General features: G+C 52.5%; 8 protein-coding genes across 8 annotated transcripts; 6 read left to right on the forward strand and 2 right to left on the reverse strand.

Annotated features, from left to right (window-relative positions):
- Positions 1–467: 467 nt before the first annotated feature.
- Positions 468–7,558, forward strand: N7515_000810 (putative THO complex component (Rlr1); the record flags this gene model as incomplete). Its single annotated transcript, XM_056661554.1, has 4 exons — positions 468–2,294; positions 2,339–5,289; positions 5,346–6,881; positions 6,925–7,558. The coding sequence occupies 4 exons, from the start codon at positions 468–470 to the stop codon at positions 7,556–7,558; spliced, it is 6,948 nt and encodes a 2,315-aa protein (XP_056526720.1).
- An 820-nt stretch (positions 7,559–8,378) lies between these two features.
- On the forward strand, positions 8,379–11,034 carry N7515_000811 (beta-glucosidase; the record flags this gene model as incomplete). The annotated part of the gene is made up of 3 exons (XM_056661555.1): positions 8,379–8,448; positions 8,516–9,122; positions 9,189–11,034. 3 exons carry the CDS (start codon positions 8,379–8,381, stop codon positions 11,032–11,034), a joined length of 2,523 nt encoding a protein of 840 aa, XP_056526721.1.
- Positions 11,035–11,376: 342 nt separating this feature from the next.
- N7515_000812 (uncharacterized protein) lies at positions 11,377–12,777 on the reverse strand (the record flags this gene model as incomplete). Its single annotated transcript, XM_056661556.1, has 1 exon — positions 11,377–12,777. One exon carries the CDS (start codon positions 12,775–12,777, stop codon positions 11,377–11,379), a length of 1,401 nt encoding a protein of 466 aa, XP_056526722.1.
- Positions 12,778–15,370: 2,593 nt separating this feature from the next.
- On the forward strand, positions 15,371–17,646 carry N7515_000813 (MBL fold metallo-hydrolase; the record flags this gene model as incomplete). The annotated part of the gene is made up of 6 exons (XM_056661557.1): positions 15,371–15,498; positions 15,564–15,677; positions 15,734–16,073; positions 16,699–16,829; positions 16,881–17,142; positions 17,212–17,646. The coding sequence occupies 6 exons, from the start codon at positions 15,371–15,373 to the stop codon at positions 17,644–17,646; spliced, it is 1,410 nt and encodes a 469-aa protein (XP_056526723.1).
- A 1,078-nt stretch (positions 17,647–18,724) lies between these two features.
- On the reverse strand, positions 18,725–20,279 carry met2 (homoserine O-acetyltransferase; the record flags this gene model as incomplete). Its single annotated transcript, XM_056661558.1, has 2 exons — positions 18,725–20,184; positions 20,243–20,279. The coding sequence occupies 2 exons, from the start codon at positions 20,277–20,279 to the stop codon at positions 18,725–18,727; spliced, it is 1,497 nt and encodes a 498-aa protein (XP_056526724.1).
- Positions 20,280–20,595: 316 nt separating this feature from the next.
- On the forward strand, positions 20,596–21,151 carry N7515_000815 (60S ribosomal protein eL30; the record flags this gene model as incomplete). Its single annotated transcript, XM_056661559.1, has 3 exons — positions 20,596–20,665; positions 20,721–20,875; positions 21,056–21,151. 3 exons carry the CDS (start codon positions 20,596–20,598, stop codon positions 21,149–21,151), a joined length of 321 nt encoding a protein of 106 aa, XP_056526725.1.
- Positions 21,152–21,803: 652 nt separating this feature from the next.
- On the forward strand, positions 21,804–24,308 carry aguA (alpha-glucuronidase; the record flags this gene model as incomplete). The annotated part of the gene is made up of 1 exon (XM_056661560.1): positions 21,804–24,308. One exon carries the CDS (start codon positions 21,804–21,806, stop codon positions 24,306–24,308), a length of 2,505 nt encoding a protein of 834 aa, XP_056526726.1.
- A 508-nt stretch (positions 24,309–24,816) lies between these two features.
- On the forward strand, positions 24,817–26,592 carry N7515_000817 (SAP domain protein; the record flags this gene model as incomplete). The annotated part of the gene is made up of 1 exon (XM_056661561.1): positions 24,817–26,592. The coding sequence occupies one exon, from the start codon at positions 24,817–24,819 to the stop codon at positions 26,590–26,592; it is 1,776 nt and encodes a 591-aa protein (XP_056526727.1).
- Between the last annotated feature and the right edge of the window lie 45 nt (positions 26,593–26,637).

Below are 26,637 nucleotides of genomic sequence, written 5' to 3' on the forward strand. Positions count from 1 at the left end.
GCCGTGTAGGTGAATGGGAATGTAAGACTAATTGTCATATTCTTGCTTTATTGATCTCGTGACAAGGTTATAGACTTATAGCCTGAGAGCCTCAATAGCAAAAACAATACAGGCTATATGAATAGATTGAATAGGTAGAATGATCAATAGAGCAAACGAGGTTGGGAGTAAATAGCTGAATAGATGAATGACACCTCAGGCACTACTTAAATAGCAGAACGCTTTGACCATCAGCATCTTCCATCTTCACCTTACACGCCGTTGGTCTCCGCCATCTCTTTTTCGCTCCGACGAAAGACTTTCTTTGGTAAGCCTGCAGCGCGCATTCTGCTTCCTATCTTCTCCCTCACTCGTTACAAGATCTGACACATTCTCTCGAGTTCCTACAGGCACAACTGCATGTGTTTCAATCTTCCAGCGTCTCGTTTCACTGTTGTAACCCCTCGTGTCTAACTTGGCTGCCCACCATGGCGCCTGGGTACGGGCACGGTGGTAAGCGAAAGCGCAACGAGCGCTCCGGCGATGCAGGGAACAATGACAATAACCGACCTTCGCCTCATCGCCCTGGTGCCCTCAACATGGCACATCACTCTACGAACCAGGGTCACCAATCCCCTTCTCCCAGAGAGCAGAACGACTCGCGTGACAAATCTCGCCGACAATCGCATCGCAACCGGGCTGGTTCCCGACGCGGATCCCATGATGGCCAGAATCTTTCGAGCTCGCAGCATAAAGAACCGAATGCCATGTCTCCGCCTCCGATCAGTCAGCCCAAAGAAAATGCCGAACCGATTTCGTACAATGGGGACTCGGCTCCAGCACGCCCTACTCCTTCTCCCGCGCCGAATACTCCCGCCTCACAAGCGCATAACCCGCAGTCTCGAGCTGGCTCGGAGACCATTAGCCGTCCCCCCATTCCGTCCCTTCCCTATGATTACGAGTTCGTGACCGACCATGTCGTTGAGAAATGGGTCTCTACCGGCAAGCAAAAGGTGATCGAGGAAGGAACTGCGGCTCGTCTGCAACAAGATCTGGTCCGACTTTCTTGTGTTTACCAGGAGCTGATTCGGTCTGCGATCTACGGCCGATTGTCGCCATCGAATGCGGGCAACACCGTCAAAGAGATTATTGAAGAAACTGGATCCCAAGACTCTATGGAGGTGGACAGCGCCCATTCTACCCAACGATTCGATCCGCGCTCCTTGTTCCTTGATACGCTCTCAATCATGACGGATTCCGATACCTCGAACCCAGCTTTGAAACCTCTTGTATTCGCGACAGGCATTGACGCGTCTTTGATGCGGCTTCAGCTCGAAACCCCGTTATTGCAAACTCTAGGATTGGTCCGAGACACCTTTGCGCGTATGGGAATTCGCAAGCAGACCGACTTGCTTTATCGTCAGTCGAATTACAATCTTCTCCGAGAAGAATCCGAAGGATACTCCAAGCTTCTCACCGAGCTGTTCACCACCAGCAATAATGAGCCGCCGTCCAGTGAAGTGGTCCGAGACACCTTTGAAAGGGTCAAGGCGATGATAGGCGCATTCGATATGGACGTTGGTCGTGTGCTGGACGTTACGCTGGACGTGTTCGCTGCGGTCCTTGTCAAGCAGTACCGCTTTTTCGTGAAGCTTCTGCGGGTCAGTTCCTGGTGGCCGGAGGAGCTCCCCTTCCACGACCTCGAGGAAAACCATCGCCGTTCCGGACTTCCGAATTGGGCACTCCCTGGATCAACTGGGTGGGTTACGACGGAGGAGGAGCGGGCGTCTATCATGCGTGCGAACGAGGACCGCGACAGCCAGTTCTGGGATCGAGTGCGGAAAGTCGGGCTTCGTGCCTTCTTCGAGATCGGTCGCAAGCCAATTACGGAGGAGGAAAAGCAGCGGCGTCTATCGGAAACCAACTCGTCCTTTGAAGAAGATGCCACTCGGGCATGGCTCGAAGAGACCGGCACTCTACCCCCGCAGGGCAACCGGGTTGCAGCCCAGCTACTTGGATTCAAGTTGCGATTCTACTCTTCCTCGGCTCGAACCAAGGCCGATGTTCTTCCTGATAACCTCATCTACCTTGCTGCCCTGCTCATCAAGGTTGGCTTCATTTCCCTACGTGATCTCTATGCCCACCTTTGGCGATCAGATGACACCATGGAGACTTTGAAGAACGAGAAAATGGCCGAGAAAGCCGAGAGAATCAAGGCTGCTCGACCAGGCGGTGGAATGAACGCTTTGATGATGGCTGGCGCTTTGTCAGATGACACACAACCCCCTCCCGTCTGCGCGACGAGCCGCGGATTAGTACCCCAGCTAAAGATCAAGAATCTGACAAAGGCACATCCAAGCCCGAGAACGAGTTGCCTGATCCGTCAGACCAGAAAGTCTTGCTGCTGAAGAGTCTCCTCGCCATTGGTGCAATCCCCGAATCTCTTTTCATCATTAGCAAGTTCCCCTGGCTGATGGATCTCTACCCTGAACTGCCGGAATTCGTTCACCGTATCCTTCATCACTCTTTGAACAAGGTTTACGTTCAATTCCGACCATTGGCCTCAACCGGCGACTTCCCTGGAGCTAAGTACGCGGTGACCTCTGACCAAAGCGGCAACGCCAAGGGCCAGATCGGCCTCACGGCTCCGCCTGCGAGGCGAACACTGCGATGGGCTCAATTGGATAAAGAAGATACCAATGACGGGACTGACTATCGGTTCTACTGGGACGATTGGGCTGACAACATTCCCGTATGCCGGTCTATCGATGATGTATTCGCTCTCTGCTCGTCCTTCCTGAATGTCTCCGGTCACAGGATTGGACAGGATGCAACTCTTCTGGCGAAACTTGTACGCATTGGGAAAGGAAGCTTGATTCAGGACGGGTCTGAAGAGAACTTCGCACGTTGGCGCGACCTTTGCAAGCGCCTTCTCCTGCCGGCTGTCAGTCTTACGAAAGCGAATCCCGGCGTTGTCAATGAAGTTTTCGATCTCATCAGTTTCTTCTCTCGAGAGGTGCGATACAACATGTACGCAGAGTGGTACTCGGGACAGACGTCCCGGCTGCCCGACATCAAGGAGGCCTTCGATCAGGCAAGAGCGGAGACCAAGGACACCCTCAAGCGACTTAGCAAGACCAACATCCGTCCCATGGCCCGCGCATTGGCGAAGATCGCTTACGCCAACCCTGGCATTGTCATCAATGTCGCCATCGGCCAGATTGAGTCTTATGAGAACCTCATCGAAGTTGTGGTTGAGTGCGCACGCTACTTCACTTATCTTGGATACGACATTCTTTCTTGGGCTCTCATCAACTCGCTTGGCCAGAAAGGACGCAGTCACGTCCAGGAAGGTGGTCTCTTGACTAGTCGTTGGTTGAATGCGCTATCCACCTTCGCAGGTCGAATCTACAAGCGCTACTCATTCATGGACCCTACTCCAGTTTTGCAGTATGTCGTTGAGCAATTGCGACACAACAACTCAACTGATCTTATTGTACTGGAGCAGTTGATTAGCTCAATGGCTGGTATCATATCAGACAATGACTTTAACGACGCTCAGATTCAGGCTATGGCTGGTGGTGATGTCCTTCAGTCTCAGACTATCTTGCAGCTCTTGGATAAGCGCCACGAATCCAAGGTCACCTCCAAGAGGTTGCTCAAGTCATTAACCAACACTCGACTCGCCGGCCAGTTGCTGGTTGCCATTGCTCAAGAACGATTGACTTGTGTGTACAAAGAAAGTTCATCTGAGCTCAAGTTGCTTGGCAATATCTTTGATGAGATTCACCGCATTCTCACCCAATACCTGGATTTGCTTCGCAGCAATCTCTCGGTGGATGATTTCGATTCTTTCGTCCCCGATTTCTTGACCCTCATCAAGGCGTTTGGCATCCAGCCTGAAATCGCTTTCTGGATTCGACGCCCTAGTATTGCTAGGAAAATTCTTGACGTCGAGGAATCTAAGCAAGAGAAGGGAAAGCCTGCTATCGCGGGCACATCCGATGCACCGAAGCCGAACGACGGCACTGCAATGGATACTTCCGAGGACGGAGTGTTGACTGCAAAGTCTGTAAAGACCCCGACAGACAATGCTATGGATGTCGATGACGACTCAGGAGTTGCGGTGACAGTCGACGGACCCGATGCTCTTGTGGTCAATGCCGAGCCATTGGCAGCAAACCCAGTCATGCAAGATCTGATTGACGATGTCAAATCTGCTCTTCCCGTGGAGACATGGGAAACTATCGGCGCACACTTCTACGCAACATTCTGGCAGCTTTCCCTGTATGATATCCATATCCCGCAGAAATCCTACGAGGATGAAATCGACCGGCTCAAACGGCGAGTCGTTTCCATCAACAATGATCGAAGCGATCTCAGCGTGGCGGGCACCACGCGAAAGGAGCATTCGAAGAGGCAGCTTACTCAGCTGCAAGAGCGCATCCTGGAGGAGAACAAGAATCACCTGAAGGCATATGGACAGACACGCTCTCGGTTGCAGAAGGAGAAAGATAAGTGGTTTGCTGGCATGCGCCTCAAGCATGACTCGCTCAATATTGCCCTGCTGGAGCAATGCTTTATTCCTCGACTTTCCTTGTCCCCACTTGATGCATTTTTCGCCTTCAAGATGTTGAAGTTCCTCCACAGTTCTGGAACTCCCAACTTCCGGACGGTCGGTCTCCTCGACCAGCTCTTCCGCGAGCAAAGACTCGCCACCCTGATCTTCTTGTGCACTTCCAAAGAAGCAGACAATCTTGGTCGTTTCCTGAATGAGATCCTGCGTGATCTTAGCAGATGGCATGCTGACAAGGCAGTCTACGAGAAAGAGGCCTTCGGTGCCAAAAGAGACCTTCCTGGTTTCGCGAAGAACGTCGATAAGGATGGTGTTCCAGTCACGTTCTTAGAATTCGAAGACTTCCGCCGTTTGTTATACAAATGGCACCGCTTGCTCTCTAACGCGCTGAAGACCTGTCTCGACAGCAAGGAATACATGCATATTCGAAATGCAATCAGTGTGCTCAAAGCCGTCGTGCAGCATTTCCCTGCTGTTAACTGGATTGGTCGCGATATCCGGAACTGTGTTGATAACCTGAGCAAGAATGACGAACGAGACGACGTCAAGATTCCCGCTGCCTCCCTGATCGGTGACCTGAATCGGAGGGAGAAGAAATGGATGCTGCCACAGGCTTTCTACTTCGTGGCAACCCCGGCTGGCGCTCAACCGTCTGGCGATGCTGCTTCAAAGCCCGGGACCCCTCAGACTGCTGCAGCGCTGAATGCCGCGGCCCCAGTATTCAACCCGTCAAAGTAAGTGAAAGCCCAGAGTATCTTGTTCTCATAACCACTAACCATTCCATCTCCAGAGCCGATAGTACTGCTAAGCAGGAAATTTCTGGCAAGACTGATGTTGAAGATGGAGAAATTGAGGATGCGAAGATGACCGATGCTGGCACAGACAAGAGGGGCGATTCCAAGCAAATTAGCACACCCTCTCAGACTGGATCTACAACTCCATCCGTCGTTGCCGGGGATATCCACCAAGACGCTTCATTTGGCGAATCAGCGCCTGTGCGATCTCGACCAAATTCCCGTGCTCCCACTTCGTCTCGTCAGCCTGATATCCCCAAGCGACCTGATATTCGTCAACAAGTCCATCCGCCCGTTCGCCCACCGCCCCGACACGGTGATGGGAGACTGCCCCCTCGTCCCGAGGGATTGGATGACCGACGAGACAGGCATCCCGACTTCGGTCCCCGAGGTCGTCATGGTGGCCCTGACCATGTCCGCTCTTTCGATGCTCCTGCCAACGACGTTCGAGGACGTCTCAATGAGCATCTTAACGAACGTGAACAACGCGAGCGCGAGTTCGCTCGAGGACCCCCAACTGATGATCTCATGCGCGGACCACCTCATGATGCTCGTTCTGGTCGCGAAAACGGCTGGCCCATGGATCGATCCAGCCGTATGCGTGGGCCTGGGCCCAATGATTCTTTCCATGGGCGCGATGCCCCTGCACGAGGTGAATTGATGCCTGACCACGTGGACCGCGGAATCGATATGCCTCGGCGTGGGAATCCCTCTAGATCAGACAAAGATGATCGAAGACCTTATCCCCCACGCCCTTTGTCGCCACCTAGGCCCGCTGACTTGCCCACGCGACCGGAGCGTTTCCCTCCCCCCGACGATCGCAGACCTACCGGACCTCCATCTTCCCGCATTGATGATCTTCCCCGGGGCCCTCGCATTGATCGGCAGGGCGATCCGAGGGATACTGCACAGGGTCCTGATATGGCTCATGGTCGGCTTCGCCAGCCGGAACCAGCAGCTGAGATCCCTGCTGGTCCTCGCGGAAGACGCGGAGCACGTAATGCTCCTGGACAGGCTCCCCCAATGCTTAGCTCAAGCAATGCTACATTGCCCGCCACGGAACGTCAGACACCGACAGGCCCGGGTCGAGTAGGCTCCCGTATCGCACCCGAGCCACCCGCTGCACCAACACAACCGTCGACCGCAGCTGCTGCCCCGGGTATTCATCCAGACCGTCTCAGAAATCTTGTCAACGAGCCGGCGCCCCCAGCTATTCCCCCTCAGGTCCTCGCGGAGCAGGTCAACAACAACCGCCCCGAGGACCGTCTGCGCAGTCTGGTCAATCTGGATCGCCCGGACAGGGCTTCGGTGGAGAGCGTGGACGTGGTGATAAACGCTTTGCTGGCCTTAACAACATGCTTCAACAATCTGGCGGCGCTGGCGGTGACCGCGGAGGAAACCCCCGCCTGTGCGTGGAAGAGGGGCCAATCGGCCATCGAGCACGATGGAGGCACCATCGCCTCAGCCGTCGAACCGCCCACCCTTGGGCCCTGCAGGACCTCCAGACGATCAACCCCGCCACCGACCCAATGGTGGCAGAGGCGGTGATCTTCTTGATGACGTTGTTCCTGACAGTGCGCGCTCCGGACGTGCTGGTGATCGCAACCGTGAATTGGACCTCACTCGTGAGAAGGAGCCTGAACGTCACGACGGCAGCAACAATGGCCGCAGCCGACGTGATGGTCGCAGAAACGACCGTGAACGCAGTCGCCGCAGTGATGTGGGCGGAAGCCGCGATGACAAGGGCACCGGGGAACCCCGTGAGACCTTGCGCCGTGTCCAGAGCTCGCGTGAAGAGCTGAGGCGCCGAGACCGACGTGATCGACCCGATGGGCCGCCCGAGATGGGACCACCCCCGAGCGGACCTGACGGCCATGAAGCAGAAGGCCGTCTGCGACCACCGTCTTCCATGGGAGCACCTCCCCCACCGCCCCCTCCTCCCCCTCCACCCCTTCCTATGTCGGAGGGTAACGAGCGTCGTTTCAATTCTGGCGGTGACCGGGGTAATCGGTCCGACAATCGGGACCGCGAGCGCGAGCGCCGCGGTGATCGACGTGATCGGGACCATTATCGTGACGGCGGCGGCGGTTCTGGGGGCTCTGGCCACCGTAAGCGCGGCCGACAAGGTCAGGATGACAATGTTGGCGACGGTGGTGCCCGCGGCATGCGCATGGGCAACGACAACAAGCGTCCTCGTCGAGGACAGTGATTCCTATCGCCATCTGTTTTTTTTCTATTCGATCGAAAAATGATCGGATATTGCTCTCCTATTCTGATGTTTCCATTGCTCCTGTTTACGAACTCTACAAACCCTGTACTCCCTACACTGGCTCTACTTTTTCCTATCTTGCTCTGTTCTTGTCTTGCATCCTGCCCGGTGTTTGGGGACTACTTCACTTCTTCACATGTACTTTTTCTCCCAACTCTGAATGAACGTAACAGGATATTCAAATGCAATGATTTAATCTTGTGCCCTAATTTCTTCGTAGCTGATATCTGTAGGATTCTGTACTAGACCATCACGGCCTGGACGGTCCGACTTCCGACTCCGCTGCCCCGCCCCCATAGGACCACCCTACCGGCTAAACCTCGGGCTCGCAACGACCTCCGTGACGTTTCGAGAGAGACGTGGACAATTCGCTGCATATCTTGCATATCATTTGTTTGGTCCAACTCCTCAGCTCACATTGCGAACGTCATTGGATATGCACCGCTCCACAGCTAAGACAGCTTCCCCGCCGAGACGGGTCAAGTTCGCAATCGGACGCCTTGCTTTGATCCATCTGACTCTCCTTTGCCATTGCAGGATTATAAGAATGTCTCGGGGTCGTTCTACTTCGCAGCATTCCCGTTCTGTGAGGTACTTAGAGACAGGTTGTCATACCGAATCCCCCTTGATAGCTCTGTTAACATCAAGCTTGAAACAACAGCGGTTTCCTATAAATCTCGATTGGGGTTAGAGCAACTCGTCTGAACACGAGGAAGCGGTAAAACCAAATAATACATACCCAAAAAAACTCCAATTCATCATGGCTCGCATCGACGTCGAAAAGACCATCGAGGAGCTAACCCTCGGCGAGAAGGTGGCCCTCACAGCAGGTAAATACAGTCATACAACCTCACGAACCTATGGAACCAGGTCAAGAACTAACACCCATCCCATCAGGCCAAGACTTCTGGCACACAGCCTCAATTCCACGCCTAAACATCCCCGCCCTGCGCATGTCCGACGGCCCCAATGGCGTCCGCGGCACACGCTTCTTCAACGGCATCCCAGCAGCATGCTTCCCCTGCGCCACAGCCCTCGGCGCAACCTGGGACACCGAGCTGCTGTCCGAGGTCGGCTCACTGATGGGCGAAGAAGCGATCGCGAAAGGCACTCACATCGTCCTGGGTCCCACGATCAACACGCAACGATCCCCGCTTGGCGGTCGGGGCTTCGAGTCTTTCTCCGAGGACGGTGTGCTTTCCGGCACGCTGGCTGGATACTTCTGCAAGTCGATGCAGGATAAAGGCGTTGCTGCTACGCTCAAGCACTTTGTCTGCAATGATCAGGAACATGAGCGTCTGGCGGTTAATAGTATTGTTACTGATCGTGCGCTGAGGGAGATTTATTTGCTGCCATTTCAGTTGGCTATGCGGATTTGTCGCTCTAAGTGTGTGATGACGGCTTATAATAAGGTTAATGGGATTCATGTTAGTGAGAATAAGGCTATTATTGATGATATCTTGCGAAAGGAGTGGGGGTGGGAGGGTGTTGTTATGAGTGACTGGTGAGTTGCCTCTGATTTGAGTGATTTGGTTGAGGTGATTGTTACTAATGTTTCGCTGGTTCTCAGGTTTGGTACCTACAGCGTTTCTGATGCCGTCATTGCTGGTCTCGATATCGAGATGCCCGGTAAGACCCGTTGGCGTGGCGAGGCTCTTGCCCACGCCGTCTCTTCGAATAAGGTGGCGCAATATCAGCTTGACGAGCGCGTGCGCAATGTGCTCAATCTGGTTAACTGGGTGGAGCCCCTGGGTATCCCAGAGGGAGCACCTGAGAAAGCTCTCAACCGGCCAGAAGATCAGGCTCTGATGCGCCGTGCCGCCGCTGAGTCTGTGGTACTGATGAAGAACGAGGACAATATCCTTCCCCTGAAGAAAGATAGCTCTCTTCTGGTCATTGGACCTAACGCGAAGATTTCCGCCTATTCCGGTGGTGGCTCTGCGTCCTTGGCTCCGTACTATACCGTCACTCCGTTCGATGGTGTCTCCGCTAAGAGTGAAGGAGAGGTCCAGTTCAGCCAAGGCGTGTATTCTCACAAGGATCTCCCGCTTCTTGGTCCGCTGATGAAGACCGCGGACGGCAAGCCTGGCTTCATTTTCAAGGTCTACAATGAACATCCCGACTCCAGCGAGGACCGACAGGTCGTGGACGAGTTGCACCTGCTCGAATCATCCGGCTTCTTGATGGACTACGTCAACCCCAAAATCAAGTCCAACACCTACTACGTTGATATGGAGGGAACATACACCCCCGAGGAGAGCGGCGTCTACGACTTCGGCGTGACAGTCGTCGGCACAGGCCGCCTCCTCATCGACGATGAAATCGTCGTCGACAACACCAAGAACCAAAAGCAAGGCTCCGCCTTCTTCGGCACAGCAACCATCGAAGAGAAAGGCACCAAAGAGCTCACCGCCGGCCAGACCTACAAAGTCCTCTTCCAATTCGGCAGCGCCCCAACCTCAGACCTCGACACCCGCGGCATCGTCGCCTTCGGACCGGGCGGCTTCCGCTTCGGCGCCAGCCGCCGCGTAAGCCAAGAAGAGCTCATCTCCAAGGCCGTCGAGCAAGCCAAAACCGCCTCCCAAGTCGTCATCTTCGCCGGCCTAACCCTCGAATGGGAAACAGAAGGCCACGACCGCCAAAACATGCACTTACCCCCGGGCAGCGACGACCTGATCAGCCGCGTCCTGGACGTAAACCCCAACGCAGTCGTCGTCATCCAGTCCGGCACACCCGTCACCATGCCCTGGGTACATAAAGCCAAGTCCCTCGTGCAAGCCTGGTTCGGCGGTAACGAGCTCGGCAACGGTATCGCCGATGTCCTCTATGGCGACGTCAACCCTTCCGCAAAGCTGCCACTTACCTTCCCCGTTCGCCTACAGGATAACCCCTCGTACCTGAACTTCCGCTCCGAGCGCGGCCGCGTCCTCTACGGCGAGGACATTTACGTCGGTTATCGATATTACGAGAAGAGTGATGTGGCGCCTGCCTTTGCTTTCGGTCATGGGCTGTCGTATACGAGCTTCGAGCGTACCGATCTGCATGTCGACACTGTCCCTGAACAGGCTAAGTACGCTGAGTCTGGGGAGCCGGTTACTGTTTCGGTGACTGTGGCTAATACGGGAGAGGTGGCTGGTGCGGAGATTGTGCAGATGTGGGTTTTGCCGCCGATGACGGATGTTGGGCGTCCGGTGCGTGAGCTTAAGGCTTTTAAGAAGGTATTCTTGCAGCCTGGTGAGAGGAAGACTGTGGAGTTGGTTGTTGAGAAGAAGTTGGCGACGAGTTGGTGGGATGAGGAGAGGGAGCAGTGGATCTCTGAGAAGGGGTTGTATAAAGTTCTTGTCACGGGGACTGGGGATGAGGAGTTGCGGGGTGAGTTTGAGGTTGGGAGGACTAGGTTCTGGCTTGGTTTGTAGGTTAGGGCTTTGTCTTGGTCTAGGACGGACTATCTTACGACTTTGAGAATGCGTTCACCTTGCTTAGGCAAATGTCTTATGTGGATATACAGTCAGCTATGCCATCTTGAACACTGTAGGTTTCGATAAGAATGCTTTTTGGATTAGAAACTAACACACAGCTGTGAATACATGAGACTCGACCCCTGCTGATATGGTAAATGTTGAACGAAAACAAAGGGTATCTACATAGAACCGAACAAAATAATACAAGCCCTATCCCAGCCCATACAGAGAGAAATCAAAAAGAAATGCTCCAATCCCAAATGCACCAATCCAAACTCCAACCCCATAAACAGTCCCTTAACAAACCACATCCCCATCCCCATTGGCACTCCCACTCTTCTCCCCCTTCCTCCTCCTTAACCCAGCCAACCTCCTAAACAAAACCGAAGCCTTCTTCCACCGACTCCTCTCACTCGGCACAACATAAACATTCTCCCGATGCTTAAACCCATCCTCCACGCCGAATCCCAACGAGGCACACGACATCCCACGGTCATGTCCATTCCCCGCCCACACCCGGTACGGATATGCGCCAGACGAGTCCTCATCCGTCGACAAACTACCCATTTTCGGCGTCTTAGTTCCATCCCCCCAACTACTCCCATTCCTGGACCCGTTGCCCATCACAGCACCCATCGAGGCATCACCATAGAGACTTGGGACGCGCTCTTCCCAGGAATCCTTCCATTGGCGAGAATCGGAGGCGGTGATCGTTCGGCTGTTGGAGCTGTAGAAGCGGCCTGAGGGCTTTGGCCTTTCTTCTTCGAGGTTTTTGCTTGCGCGTAGCCAGGTTCTGCCTGCTTCGCCGAGGCTGGGGGCTAATGGGCTTATTGGGGATGGGTCTGGTTTGTTGCTCGCGTGGTTTTGGGATGTTCTGGTGTTGGACCAGACCGGTTCGAGTTTTTCGGGTTCGTTTGGTGGGCTGACGGGGCTGACGGGGCTGTCGAGTAATGGGTCTGTTGTCCAGTTGTTGTGCTGGTTGGGTGGACTGTATGGGAATGGGTCTAGACTGGAAGTGTAGGATCTTTTCCAGTCTTCTTCGATTGTTGCTGCCAGGCTGTGTGGTGGTGAGGCGGATTGGGATTGGGATTGTTTATTGTAGAAGCGTGTATCGGTGCCGGATACGCTGTTGCCGTATGGTCTCCTCTGTTGGCCGGGAGAATTGAAGCTCATGCTGACGCCGGAGTCATGTTTCTTGGTGCTATCTGTTCCGGGGTCCGTTGGTTTGGGCGCCGAGAGGAGAGGAACATCCTGCTCCAGAGACGATGGTGCTATATTGGCAGTCGGTTGGCCGGCGATTTTGTTCCCGTTTGTCCAGTCTGGTACGGCGCTTTGATACGACAATCCGGCGGGAATGCCGCGGTCAATGCTGTGGGATAGAAGAGCGCATGCATGTTTGATATCAGCTTCGAGGTCTTCTTCGACCTCTTGGCGGTCGATTAACGGTGAGTCAGGGCGGAAGTAGCCTGGTTCGTCCGTGAAACTGTAACCCCGGCTGGAGTTGCGGTTGCTGTCCCACGTTGGCTCGTCCTGCGTGGGAGACTGGGGACTGGATGCTGAGCGTGGACGACTGTCCGGTCGGCTTGTTTCGCTAGGTGAGACGACTGTCAATGATCGGTCTCTGGTGTGCTCCGAATTGCTTCGGCTGAAGGTTAGACGGCGTCGCATCTTGGCCTTTGCTGATAGCTTTCGCTCCATGGCGCCCAGGGTGGGATCTATTCTCCGATGGTCTTGTATCAATCGAAGGGATGGGTTTAGTTCAACCAAATTGATGAGAGATGTCAAGAGAGACGAAGAGTGATCCAAGAGAAAGGGGCGGAGTCTGTATGCAGACAAACAATGGAGCCAACGGTTATGCGGGTTCTAGAAGACCCAAACGTCCCCAGCAACCCAGATAACTGGTTCTGATGCGCAGATACCAACGTCCAGGTAATTTCCGAGCTATGTGATGTCAATCGCAATGAAGAGATAAACCCAACCGTTGTCGGTACAACCGTCTGGTATGCGGGGTGGAGGGGGAATGTCGCGCAACGTCGACCAAAATCACATTGTATGTGAGACTTGTATATCTTAAACTCTCACTGGGGTAAAGGGAGAAGGGAAAATGTCTTGGAGATAGATGTTCATTTGTCAAGCGTCACTGTGTCAGACGGGGGGCCCAGTCATTAAAGAGTAAAAAGACATGGCCGGGTGGCCCTGGTAGATAGTCGTAGCGACTAATTAGAGAGTGCATAAGCGATCTGCCGGGATCAGGTACAATTAATAGGATCTAGCCCAACCTTGGAACGGAATCACAAGATCAAATAAGAAAATGAAACGGTTAGGGCTGGATCATCGGCATATCAAGACTTCTTAAGCCATCCGAGATAACTAACGCCAAATGGGGCTGAGATCAACAGAGGACCAACGCTTAGACTGTCTAGACCCCCCTATTCTATTCCGTTTGTCTTGTTTTCAACGTTCATAGGGGGAGTTTACTGTTAAATCCATTGTTATCGACTCCATGACCTGTCTGATCTTCCTTTCCCGAACAGATATAACATCGCCGGGGTAAATGCAAAGGACTACGGAGTCCGACTGACTCAAGTGAATACTTTACGCCACTTTCGAGCGATCTGGACCGAGTCTTGAGCCTCTTAACAAACATTCAGAGCTCGCTAAGAATAACTCCATCTATGCAGATCCACAGTAGCCACAATAGCCCCCTAGACACAAGCATTCAGACCTCGGGAACACTCATACTATTAGACAAACAAGTAGCTATCCAGGCAATTTCCACCAGCAACCTCGGGAACTCATCAGCTCGGCTTATTTTCTTTTTCTTGAAAAGATGGGATACATCAGATCTGAACCATTGCCTCTTTCGAATAGAACCGACGCGTGGCTAAATAGCCTATTTTGCCATATTAGCGCTGCGCGGACGTGATGAGCTCCACGCCGTGGCTACTAGCTAAATTGTCTTCAGAATAAATTCAAATCCCTTGTCGGTCAGAACCGAAAGGTTGTCTCAATTCACTTCCTCGGGTTTGGCCCCAGTACCTACCGGCATCTGGATAGACTCGAACAATGGCCGGCATCATGTGGGGTAGATGTCTCACATCGTCCTAATGCGGCTCTGCTTGCACCGTTGGTGGATACGAAGCAAAAGTCACTCGTGCCCGGCACCTATTCGCTTGGCCAGTTGGCTTTGCGTCGCATTGGCCACTTCCGACTAGTACAAGAACCAGTTAAGACGTCGAAAGATAAAGTACGGGAACTATTTACCTAGTCTATGCGACCGTTATCACAATACATGTGTCACTTTGGCCAATATTCATTATTCCTATCCAGCGTGCTGGTTCCTAGCTGTAGGATATGGATAAACCCATCCAGTCTCCAGATGAAGGAAATGACTGCGGACATCCCTGGAATGGCCGCTGCTACTCCCGCTAATCCTGATTGCTGAGCGTTAGCGAAGCTATCTGTAATAGAGGGTACCGCGTGCGTGTCACGTGACTGTCTTGATGGTGGCATGTCCCCAAATTTCTAGATGTCTATCGGTGAGAATCGGCAGAATTACTTTCTCGACCAATCAGATCCGGAGAATCTATATTTCTACAGTATACAGTCTTTCTTTACCTTCTACTGTGTACAGTGTACACATCAACTTTATCTTTCCTTGCTCATAACGGCTTCCAAGGTCTGCACACAGTGCAAGTGCTTGCGGTTGTCTTCCAGTAAGCCGATTTTGATCGAAGACTGAGGAGCGAGAAGCGAAGCACTAGCAGTGCCAGCATTGTCGAGATTCATCTATGATGATCTAACCGATCATGCACTAATTCCACCAACTTTGCCTCGAAAATCTAAATCCATGTCCTTTCAGGACCTATAAGGCTATACCCATTTGAACTGCCATTGTGCCAATCAAAGGCTTCCCATCGACCAGCTTGGCTCGAGGGGCGTGGATACAGTGACGATGCAATGCCTGCAGTGCTATGAGAATGTCAGCCAGTCGAGATCAAGGCATTCGACTTCATCAGCGCCTCCAACAGTACTTCAAATTTCATGTGACACGTCACGATTACCGGTACATACTTGGGCGGAGGTCGGAGAAACCCAGACTCGGAGAGCGATCTTGATATCTCTACGTCCAACTCGTCTCTCTCGTCTTTGTGTATTGTCAGGCTTTCGCGAATTTCATCAAAAACCTGTCAAATATTATCAGTATTCTCCTTGTTCATCCTTGTTCTCTGTCTCACCAGGCCGTACAGAGGGCAGAGACCATACTGTTGATCCATTTCTCCCAATAAAGATGGCAGAACGACCAAACGGCGACAGCACCCCCGCAACGCCTTCAAAGGGACTTACTGTGGATGAGATGCTAAAGAAGTATCCCAAGGAGGATGTGGAGCGCGCTATCTTCAATCGTGATTATGTGGGGTATGCTATGCCTTAACGTATGACACATGGCTTGTGGGATCTAAGCTAATCGTTATTTTATTCAGTGAAAGAAACAGAATGATCTCTATATACAACGATATGATTGCCAAAGGCTCCAATGTCCAAATTGCCACCAAGGCACGCGATAACTTTCTGGAGCGTACACCGTCCGAACCTCCGTAAGGATTATAATATCCCTACCATCATCCGCCCAGCTGCTGACATGCTAGCGTAGGATCGACCCTGACGAGCCAGCTGACCTTGACCCTGATGTCTTGTGGAGGATCAAGATTCTGAAGTATAGTTACCGTGATAGGCCTGTCGTTCGTCCTGAAAGTATCCTTGACCTTGATACTGCGTCTGTTGATCCCGACACTATGGTCAACCGTGATGCTATCCTGAACGCTTACCGTCATGGCGACCTCAAAGTGGTGTTTGGGGAGGTTAGCGTGTGGTTTGCAGGTAACCTGGTTATTGGACCCCTACCGAACAGCAAACTTGGCCTCGATGACATTATTGACAAGGTTCCTGGGTGGCGAAAGAAGTATGGCCCCGGCCGGGTCTGGGAGGAGCGTGTATGTCCCCTATGATTATCTTCCTTGTCTTGACGCAAAATCTGACAATCTATAGCCAAGCCAAAGATTTCGCCAAGGAAAAGTGCCAGGGCATCCTGCCTGCTGCAGATGACAACTGGACCCACCTTGTCAGTTGACGTCTCCCGGCCTTGTATGTAAGGGCCTTTATCCACGTGATCGCGCGTTCAAACGCGAGTTGATGTTTTCTTTTGCTTCGAGATTCCCAACCTGTTGAGGCCTTGGTGCCACAGGCTGCATGTTTGTCTGCCAGAATGCACATTTGTTGCTTTGTTTGTTTCTTTCCTTTTTGTACTATCGCTGATGACGCCATACATACGCAGCGAGCAACCTAACATATTGAACTAGCTCAACCCCTCCCTCATGTCTCTTACTGTGTAGATGTATGCCAATTATTCCTCCATTACTCGATCATGAAGAGTATCTCAATTGACCCGCAGAGGAATGACCCTCCAACTCGGGACCTTCCACTGTCTACTTCTATCCCGGTACAATTACCTGGAGCCAAAGTGGTAAAGCAGCATCCCACTGGGCTGGATTACGGATTATGACTGATGTCAGCACTTGATACTTGGAACATTGACTACTCCGAAGCTGACTATAATAGCCCAACTTCCTTCATGCGGGCGACCATGTTCATCTTGGCCCAGGCGTATCAAGCAAGCGCCTGACCGAACCGGCTGTCGACCTGCACGAATTACCTCGAATTGATTTGGTCCTTCTCTCACATTATCATGAGTAGGTCTGAGGGGCAACTCATTGGGCAGACTCCTGTACTGATATTGTCAGGGACCATTTTGATAGAAAGGTGGAGGCTTCACTGAGACGTGATCTCCCGATCATAACTACACCCCATGCAAAGGAGCACCTTACTTCTAAGAATGAGGATTCCTTCACATCTGTGCATGCACTCGATCCATTCGAGCAGATGAATGTCGACATCGAAGGCATAGCAGGGTCAACAGGGTCCCGATTGCGAGTGACGGGAATGCCCGGACAGCACATACCTCCTAATTCAGTGGTACAGAAGCTCAATGCACTAGTCAGCGCCGTGAGTACCTAGATTTTTATCTGCCGTTTCCGTTTCAATTAGATGGCTATTCATCTAACAACTTGGAAGATTCCGCCAACCAACGGCTGGATGCTCGAGTTAGGCAGCGGCACCCATAACACTGCTGAATTCTCGTGTGGATACCGGATCTACATCTCAGGTGACACCCTCATGGTAGATGACCTGCACGAAATTCCCAAACGATATGCAGGCCAACAAATTGATCTGATGCTCGCCCATCTCGGCGGCACGACCATTCCATCTCCGCTAGTGGGAAGAATCATGGAACCGCTAGCGTTGATGGTCACTATGGATGCGGAGCAGGGCCTTCAATTGATCCAGCTGATCCAGCCAGACATTACAATCCCAATCCACTATGATGATTACGACGTGTTTGCGAGTCCGCTGGAAGACTTCAAGCGGGTGGTCGAGGCGGCGGGGCTATCGGACAAGGTTGTGATTCTGGATCGCAGTGACCAATATCGCTTTCGTGTTAAGGGATAGCATCATAGCCGAGCACGACAGAGGCACCGGGGTGATTATCGTTCTACTATTTGTGCGAGGCTGCTGGGATTCGTTAGTCCGGGGCTGAGCCGCTGAGGCAACCGACGGACGTGCCAGTATTGATTTTTGACCCCACCAGTCTTGGTATGCATAATCTTTCTGCATAACTTCAGGTGCGGACACTCTTCTTCCCTTTTACTAGCAGTCTCTTGAAACTTTTGGGGGCGATTTGAAGCCCTAGGGTGGCGATGCTCGTATGTGGCTCGTATAGTTCACATACCTCGTGTTTTGGTCTACGTTTCACCCAATCGACTCCACAAGCGCGTTTGAATTTGCGAGGATGAGAGATTTTCTGGATTTCCTTTCAGCCTATTCGTGTCCTTTGATATGTATCGTCTCATCTCTCTGGGGCTGGCGGCTAATGTAGTTCTATGGATTTGAGGTCATGTCAATGTACTTTCTGTCCACCTCCAGGATTTCATAGCTACTAGGTATCTTCGATGTCTGTAAAGTATCTAAGCAATAACCCCTCTGCTACTAGTATGCCTTTCATGGTGCTCTAAGGCGTGTACAGACAGGCCAGCAAGGTCATCCATTGTTTACTTCCTATATATAGAACACAGCCTCTCCAATCACGGCCCATCGAACGCAGATCCACCAAATCAGCCTCCCTCTATGTAGCAAATATGTGCAGTAATATAATTTTCATCTATGTTCAGACGTTATAATGCTTATGGCAATACAACCTGTATCTATGGATATCGAAAAGACCCATCACCCCTGGCGGGAATCTCCAAGGAGAGTCGACCCAGAGGCGGGTCTGATGGAGAGCAGTTGGATGCTTCTTTGGCAGTCTTCTCGGACAAGGACAAAAGCCGAGTGAGAGACGGGAGAGACAGTTGGATGCTCATCTCCCTGACTGGCGGAACGGAAAAAAGAACGGCAACCCACTTCCCCTAATACACCATGACATCTGCTCAGGACGCGGATCCCAGGACGGGATTCTGGACCCAGACTAGAGCATGGGAATGGCTGCAGACAAACCTGCGCCTAACAATACTGTTTTGAAATCATCGCTTTACCAAGCGGTGATGTCCTCCACCTCGGCTTCACCGAAGGTGCTGCTCTTTGTCAGTTTAGTGACACTTGCAACAGCGGCGGCTTCGTCGCCGGATTTCGCCATGATATCGGGGAGAACTTCGTGGAAGAACTCGACGATGTGGCGGTTGACTTGTTCGAATTGAAGCAAGAACGCATCGTGACCCTCCGGGCTGTCAATGCGCTTGAGTCGAGAGTTGGGAATGCCAGCGGCAATCTCTTGCTGCTCTGCAAAGGTGAAAAGACCATCCGACTCAATGCCAAGGACTAGAGCTGGCTGTTCAATCCGTCCGAGGGCTGCATGGACCGAATCCTCATTATCGGCGCTAGCATTACCCCGACGGCGGGACACGTCGTGCGTATCGAGCTTGCGGGTCATGGCAATATAGCAGTTGGCATCGAATCGCTTCACGAACTTGTCACCCTGGTAACGAAGGTAGGATTGCGCAGAGAAATATGTTGGTGGGCGAGGACGGCCAGAGGCAGTCAATTTCGGCTTCGTGTCGGCTTCTGGCGCAAAGGTCTTCGTGCCGGAGAACTGGGGGTCCATGAACTGAACCTCGGCTTCATTGATAGGGGCCGGTGAGCCTTGTCTACTCTGCGAGCGAGAGGTGACTCCACCGCGGTGTCCATCATTGTGAATGGCCCAGTGCTCGTTCGGGGGAGTAGGCAGCTTTTCGGTGCCATTGATGTTGCGCGGCTTCGTTGGATCCGGTACATTGCGGCCAAAGCGGGACTCAAAGGAGTTGCGACTGCGGTACGTGAGGAGTGCTGACATACGAGCCGCACCGAGGCCGGTGGATGGCGGGTCTTCGAATGCATAGTAGCCATCATCGTACTTAGGATCGCTGTAGATGCTCTGTCTCTGCGCCTCACCCCAGCTGATGCACCATGCGGAATGGCGCGCCGAAGTGGCAATAGGCACAATAGCTCGCACATAGTCCTTTCCAAAGAACGCGTATTCCAAGGTCAACATTCCACCCATGGATCCTCCGACCACCGCGGCGATCTGTTTAACCCCAAGATCATCCAAAACCAGTTTGTGGATGTTGACATCATCACGGACGGTCGTCAAGGGGAATTCAGGCCCATAGTAGCCATTCTCAGGCTTACCATCCTTATAGGTCACGGCACTTGCACTTCCGTACGGGCTACCCAAACTGTTCAGGCAAACGACGAAGAATCGTGAGACATCAAATGCTTGACCGGGTCCACCGAGAAGAGGACCCCACCAGTCGGCGACATCGGCGCTGCCACTGAGGGCGTGACAGATCACCAACACATTGTCTCCGCTGGGAGCGAGCGTGCCCCGCGTGGTGTATGCGACTGGGACATTGTAAAGGGTGACACCGGATTCAAGCTTGAAGGAAGGGATGATCGAAATGGATTGTTCCTCGATCAGCTTGGCATAGGGGTTCTCAGGTTGCGAATCGACTCTCTCTACGGGATTTAGTAGCGGTTCATTTGACATGAGTGAGAACGAGGGGGTTTGACTGACGGAGTTTCGCAGTATCTGCGCAGCTGATTTCAGCCATCGTGTAGAAATTAAGAAAAACAGAAGAGGAAGCGAACTGGAAAAAAGAAAAAAAGAAGAACCAAAGATGAGAACAAGGTGTGTCCACAGCAATTAGAAATCCGAGTGAGTCAAACCCCGCAGTCAAGAGCTTAAAAAAAACTCCGGTCCTGCTGGCAGAATGAGGCGGTGATAACTAGTCACGTGCTACTATCACGTGGGGTTAGGGCTTTCGCTCGCGGCTCCACACTTATTCAATTTTCATCTGCGTGAAATTTCTCTTCCCGTAGCCATCCATCCAACACACTTCTTACGAGCCAACCCCCCTAACATTCAAAATGGTCAAGACTAAGAAGTCCGGTGATACCCTCTCCTCGCGCCTGGCGCTTGTGATGAAGTCTGGCAAGGGTAAGCTCGTCGTCGCCCTATCGCACAATATTGAATTTCGCTAATGATCTTCCAGTCACCATGGGTACCAAGTCCACCATGAAGACTCTCCGCTCCGGAAAGGCCAAGCTGGTCCTCATCTCCGGAAACTGCCCTCCTCTGCGCAAGTCCGAGCTTGAGTACTACGCCATGCTCGCCAAGACCCCCGTTCACCACTTCAACGGCAACAACGTACGTTTCACTCCCCTTCCCTTCCTGGCGGCAGCCGAAAAATCGGCTGTTGCACCTCGGAGCCAGCTCCACTACTCTGAGAAGAAGTGGTCAAAACTACCACTTCGGAGAGTGAAGTTGCTCTGCGAAGGGATCACCGCAAGGCGTCCCGGAGAGCGAATTAACTAACTCGCCATATAGATTGAGCTCGGTACCGCCTGCGGTAAGCTCTTCCGCTGCTCCGCCATGGCTATCCTCGATGCCGGTGACTCCGACATCCTGAGCCGTGAGGCTTAAGTGTGTCGTCCTGTTGCGAGCCTAGAAAAAATAGAATCTTGAACCATTCTTGAACGGAAATCTTCCCGAACACATGTAATTGTGAACTCCTGTTCTCATCGTAAGCACATCTTACATGAAGAGTATGCCAAGTCTAGTGGCCGCTTCATTGATCCTTTGGTCTTGTCTTCAGACACCGTCATCTCTAGAAATAGGCTAAAGTCTCATACACAATTTCCTTTACATATCTCGGCAATGTCGGCGTTCTACCCGTCTCCACGCTAACTAACATTTCAGTCTATGCCTGATATAGCAATATCGGGCTTCCTGACGCCGATCCCACCCCATTGTTGGTAACTAGACTACGCCAAACCCAACCCTGCAATAATCAACAGGCTAATAAGCGCTCCTGGCTTTAGAATTGGCCCCTGTCGTCTATGCCAAGTCAACCCCACAGAGAGGCATCCGCAATGTTTGCGGGGAAAGTACGTACAGGCTGTATATGCATCCTGCTTGGCTCGAACAAATAGCTCATTTAGCCTGAAATTTTTCCGTCAATCAAGTTGATGTACTGGTATGTGCTACATCCAGTAGTCGCGCGCAGATCGATATAAAGGTAAATGGACCTGCTGTGAGGGATTGCCCTAGGTACCACTCCTGAATTTCGCCCCCAATGCGTGCGCTCCTCTTCCTCGCCTCGTTAGGCTTTGTGGCCGCCGAGAATGGCCTCGACGGCTGGTTACGATATGCACCATTACCCTGTTCAGGTCACTGCCATTCCAGCCTCCCTTCGAGCATTGCCGTCCTCAATGCGACTGAGACAAGCCCCGTATACGTTGCGGGAACAGAGTTACAGAATGGTCTGAAAGGTGTCTATGGGAAACATGTGAAAGTGTCACACACCAAATGCAAATCATCCTCTCTTGTCGTTGGTACACTTGACCAATATCGCGAGCATTGTGGCCCCGTGCATGGTGTACCTGAATTGGAAGAAGATGGCTTCTGGCTCAACACCAAGGGTAAGAACGTTCAGATCATTGGACAGAATGAGAAGGGTGCACTCTACGGCACCTTTGAATACCTTTCAATGCTTGCACAGGGCAATTTCACCAAGGTTTCCTACGCATCCAATCCCGCCGCAAATATCCGCTGGGTGAATCAGTGGGATAACATGGACGGAAGCATTGAACGCGGATTTGGCGGCCCCTCTATCTTCTTCGAGAAAAACCGGACCGTTGAAGACCTAACTCGCGTTCGCGAATACGCTCGCCTTTTGGCCTCGGTCAGGATCAACGCCGTAGTTATCAACAATGTCAACGCCAATCCTATCATTTTGACCCCCGAGAACCTCGACGGCGTGGCTCAAATCGCTGATGTCTTCCGCCCATACGGTATCCAAGTTGGTCTCTCTCTCAACTTCGCGTCTCCTCAGACATTCGGCGGACTCAGCACTTTCGATCCCCTTGACGCATCTGTCATCGAGTGGTGGTCGAAGATTACAGCTCAGATCTACGAGCGGGTCCCCGACATGGCTGGATACCTTGTAAAGGCCGATTCGGAGGGTCAGCCCGGACCCCAGACATACAACAGGACCCTCGCAGATGCAGCGAACCTTTTCGCCAAGGAAGTCAAACCCTATGGTGGCATTGTGATGTATCGTGCATTTGTCTACAATCAGCTCGACGAGAATGTCTGGACGGATGATCGTGCAAAGGCTGCTGTTGACTTTTTCAAGAAATTGGATGGCGAATTTGATGACAACGTCGTCATTCAGATCAAGTATGGCCCTATTGACTTCCAAGTCCGCGAGCCAGCTTCGCCGTTGTTTGCCAATCTACCCAAGACGAGCATGGCCATTGAACTGCAGGTCACGCAAGAATACCTCGGACAACAGTCACACTTGGTCTACGTTGCCCCCCTCTGGAAGGAAATCTTCGACACTGACCTCCGTGTCGACCACAAGCCATCGCTCGTTCGCGATATCATGACTGGTAAGCGATTCAACCGCAAGCTGGGTGGATCCGCGGCTGTCGTCAACGTTGGTACGAACACTACCTGGCTTGGTAGCCATCTGTCCATGTCCAATCTTTACGCCTACGGTCGCTTGGCTTGGAACCCCGCCGACGATGCCGAGGAAGTTCTGAAAGACTGGATCAGACTGACCTTCGGCCTGGACCGCAAGGTGGTCGACACTATCACCCGCATGTCCATGGAGTCTTGGCCCGCCTATGAACAATACAGCGGAAACTTGGGCATCCAGACTTTGACCGACATTCTTTACACTCACTATGGTCCCAATCCTGCTTCCCAAGACAACAATGGCTGGGGCCAATGGACCCGAGCCGACCACACTTCCATCGGAATGGACCGTACCGTCTCAAACGGAACTGGTTACTCCGGTCAGTACCCAGAGGAGGTCGCAGCCATGTATGAAAACATCGAGACAACGCCCGACAATCTGCTCTTGTGGTTCCACCATGTCAACTACACTCATCGTTTGAAATCTGGAAAGACCGTCATTCAGCACTTCTACGATGCACACTACACCGGTGCCGAGACTGCCCAGACCTTCCTCACACAATGGGAATCACTGCATGGCAAGATTGACACCGAGCGATTCAACCACGTCCGACGCTTCTTGGACTACCAGGGTGGCCATTCGATCGTCTGGAGAGACGCAATCAATGACTTCTACTACAATCTCTCTGGAATTCCCGATGAGGCCAAGCGGGTTGGCCACCATCCATGGCGCATCGAAGCTGAGGACATGAAGCTGCAGGGCTACAAGGCCTACGACGTTACTCCTTTCGAGATGGCTTCTGGCACCGTCGCTGTTGTCACAACGTCTAACACCACTGCCGGTATTGCCTCAACCAGAATCGGCTTTGCCTCTGGCAAGTACGATCTCGCAGTCAACTACTATGATGTTTATGGTGGTAAAGCAGAGTGGAAGGTTTACCTGAACGATCGGGAAGTTGGTCAATGGGTTGGCAATGGCGAGGACACCTTGAGTCACACGCCTTCTACCCTTTTGGATGGCCATTCGGCGTCTCGCGTTACATTCCGGAACGTCAAGATCCACAAAGGTGACACTTTGAAGATTGTTGGCAAGCCTGATGGAAATGAGCCGGCTCCATTGGACTATGTGTCTCTGTTGCCGGCAGGTATTGTAGATTAGAACTGTTTTGACATGTACATCCTTGGACCTTCCAAGTGTTGATTCACTGTTGAAGATCTTTGTATAGCCTCGCACTTCTCCTACCTAGTTGACAGACGTCAGACTTAGACTATCTAATAAAGTCTTCCAAAGTGATCCACTTTGTCTTACACCATAGGTCCATAAGTACTGCTGTACTCAACTAGACCATAGGTCCTTAGCTATCTGCATAAGTGTCACATGATTCCAAGATTGACTCCGGCAAGCCACACTTTGGAACAAAAGTGACACTAGTCCAGATCCGGCTAGCTCCCTACATCATCGGCGCGCATTTCCATCGCATCCCCAGATTCAATCCCTGCGCTTCAGCCAATTGTCTTGTTTCTTCACAACAAACACAATCCGTTCGCATCTCCCCAGCTTCGAACCCCTGCGCTTCAACAAATTGTGTTGTTTCTTCACAACAAGCACACATCCCCGTTCGCATCTCTCTTTGCGCATCGATCTTTGATGCGCAGAGTCTGTCATCATGAGTGACTACTCATCATGGAAGGTGGCCGATCTGAAGGCCGAATGCAAGAAACGCGGCATTCCTCAGACTGGCCTCCGCCTCAAGCAGCAGTTCATTGACAAATTGAACGAAGTTGACTCACAGACAAACCAGGATGAAACTGAAGCTGCAGCCCCGGCGAAAGAGACCACCGAGCCAGAACCATCTGCGCCAGATGCTGTTGCGGAAGCACCCGTTCCACAGCCCGAAGTATCACAGAATGGAGAGCCAGAGCCAACAGATGGCCAATCAACTACGCAAACTGAGGAAACACTGGTCGCTGCGTCGGGATCCGATCGAGCTCAGGATGGAGAAGAGCAGACAGATGAGCCGACTCAGGGAGAGACGGATACGACCGCCGATACAAAGCTGTCGCAAGCTGAAAACGCCACAGAGACTGCAGAGCCGACGCAAGCAAAGGAAGATGTCCCCGACCATCAAGAGTCACCAGCCGCACTGTCCCAGCACCAAGTGGATGGACCAGCCCAAGATGTGAAGGACGAGGAACATGTGAAACCTGAAGAAAACTTGACAACGTCTGCTCCCCAAACATCTGGGTTCAATACCGAGTTATCGACCCCTCTTCCAGTGGAGGAGACATTGGAGGATACACGCAAACGGAAGCGGCGCAGCCAGAGCCCGGCACCCACACAGGAAGAAATCGAAAATAGGAAAGCTCGCGCAAAGGAGGCTGCTCCGCAGGAGTTGTTGAAAGAGGAGAGGCCTACTTCGGTGGATCCTGAAGCCCAAAAAGCTGCAGAAGCTCAAACAGACAATAAACCCGCTGAGACCTCAAGAGATACCCACAAAACATCCACCAAGCAAGATGCTCGGTTCCGTGATTTATTTGCCCCTGCTGCTGCACCCCAACGCGCATCTCCTCCGCGAGACGTCACGATGCAGGATGCCGAAGTGACGCCTGCGTTGCATGCTGCAACTGCTACCCTTTACATTGACGGTCTAATGCGCCCTCTCCAGCCGACTGCGCTCCGAAACCATTTGGCCAGCCTCGCTTCAGCCCCTGGGACCGAAGAACCGGAGCCCATCGTGGACTTCTACCTTGATTCTATCAAAACTCACTGTTTTGTCAGCTTTAGCAGTCTCACTGCAGCTTCGCGGGTGCGGTCTGCCATCCATGGAGCAGTGTGGCCGAATGAACGCAACCGCAAGAACCTCCGAGCGGATTTCATCCCGGACGAGAAGATCAAGGAATGGATTCAGGTAGAAGAGGAATCCCGGGACCGTGCTGGCCCTGCCGTCCGTTGGGAAGTAAAATACGAAACGGGTGATGACGATGAAGTCACGGCTACACTCGCCGAGGTGGGCTCTGCTCCCTCTGGACGACGCGAATCGGGATTCAATCGCACCCCTCCTTTGGGCCCGCGCCGTGATATGGAGCAGCTTGCCCGTCGCCCTTCCAATGCTGCTCCTGCGCCTCCAGCGCGACCCGGCCAGGGCTTCAAGCCTCTGGATGAATTGTTCGAATCTACCACTGCGAAACCCAAGCTGTACTATCTACCTGTTCCGCGTGCTGTTGCCGACAAGCGTCTGGACCAATTTGATGAGCTAATCCGCAAGGGCACATTCCCACGTCGCGGTGGTGATGAGATGCGGCGAATTACTTTCGAAGATGAAGATCAATTCGTGGACATCGGCCCAGAACGATTCAACCCTGGACCACGTTCTGGCCCACGTTCTGGGGGACGTGGACGCGGACGTGGTGGACATGGACGTGGGGATTCATGGCGCTCTTGAGCCTCGCGTGTCGAGATTTCATAACACGAAACTTTTCCAATATCA

This window comes from Penicillium bovifimosum, assembly GCF_028826915.1.
Source record: "Penicillium bovifimosum strain IBT 22155 chromosome Unknown utg000001l_segment0_segment0, whole genome shotgun sequence".
Lineage (NCBI taxonomy): Eukaryota > Fungi > Ascomycota > Eurotiomycetes > Eurotiales > Aspergillaceae > Penicillium > Penicillium bovifimosum.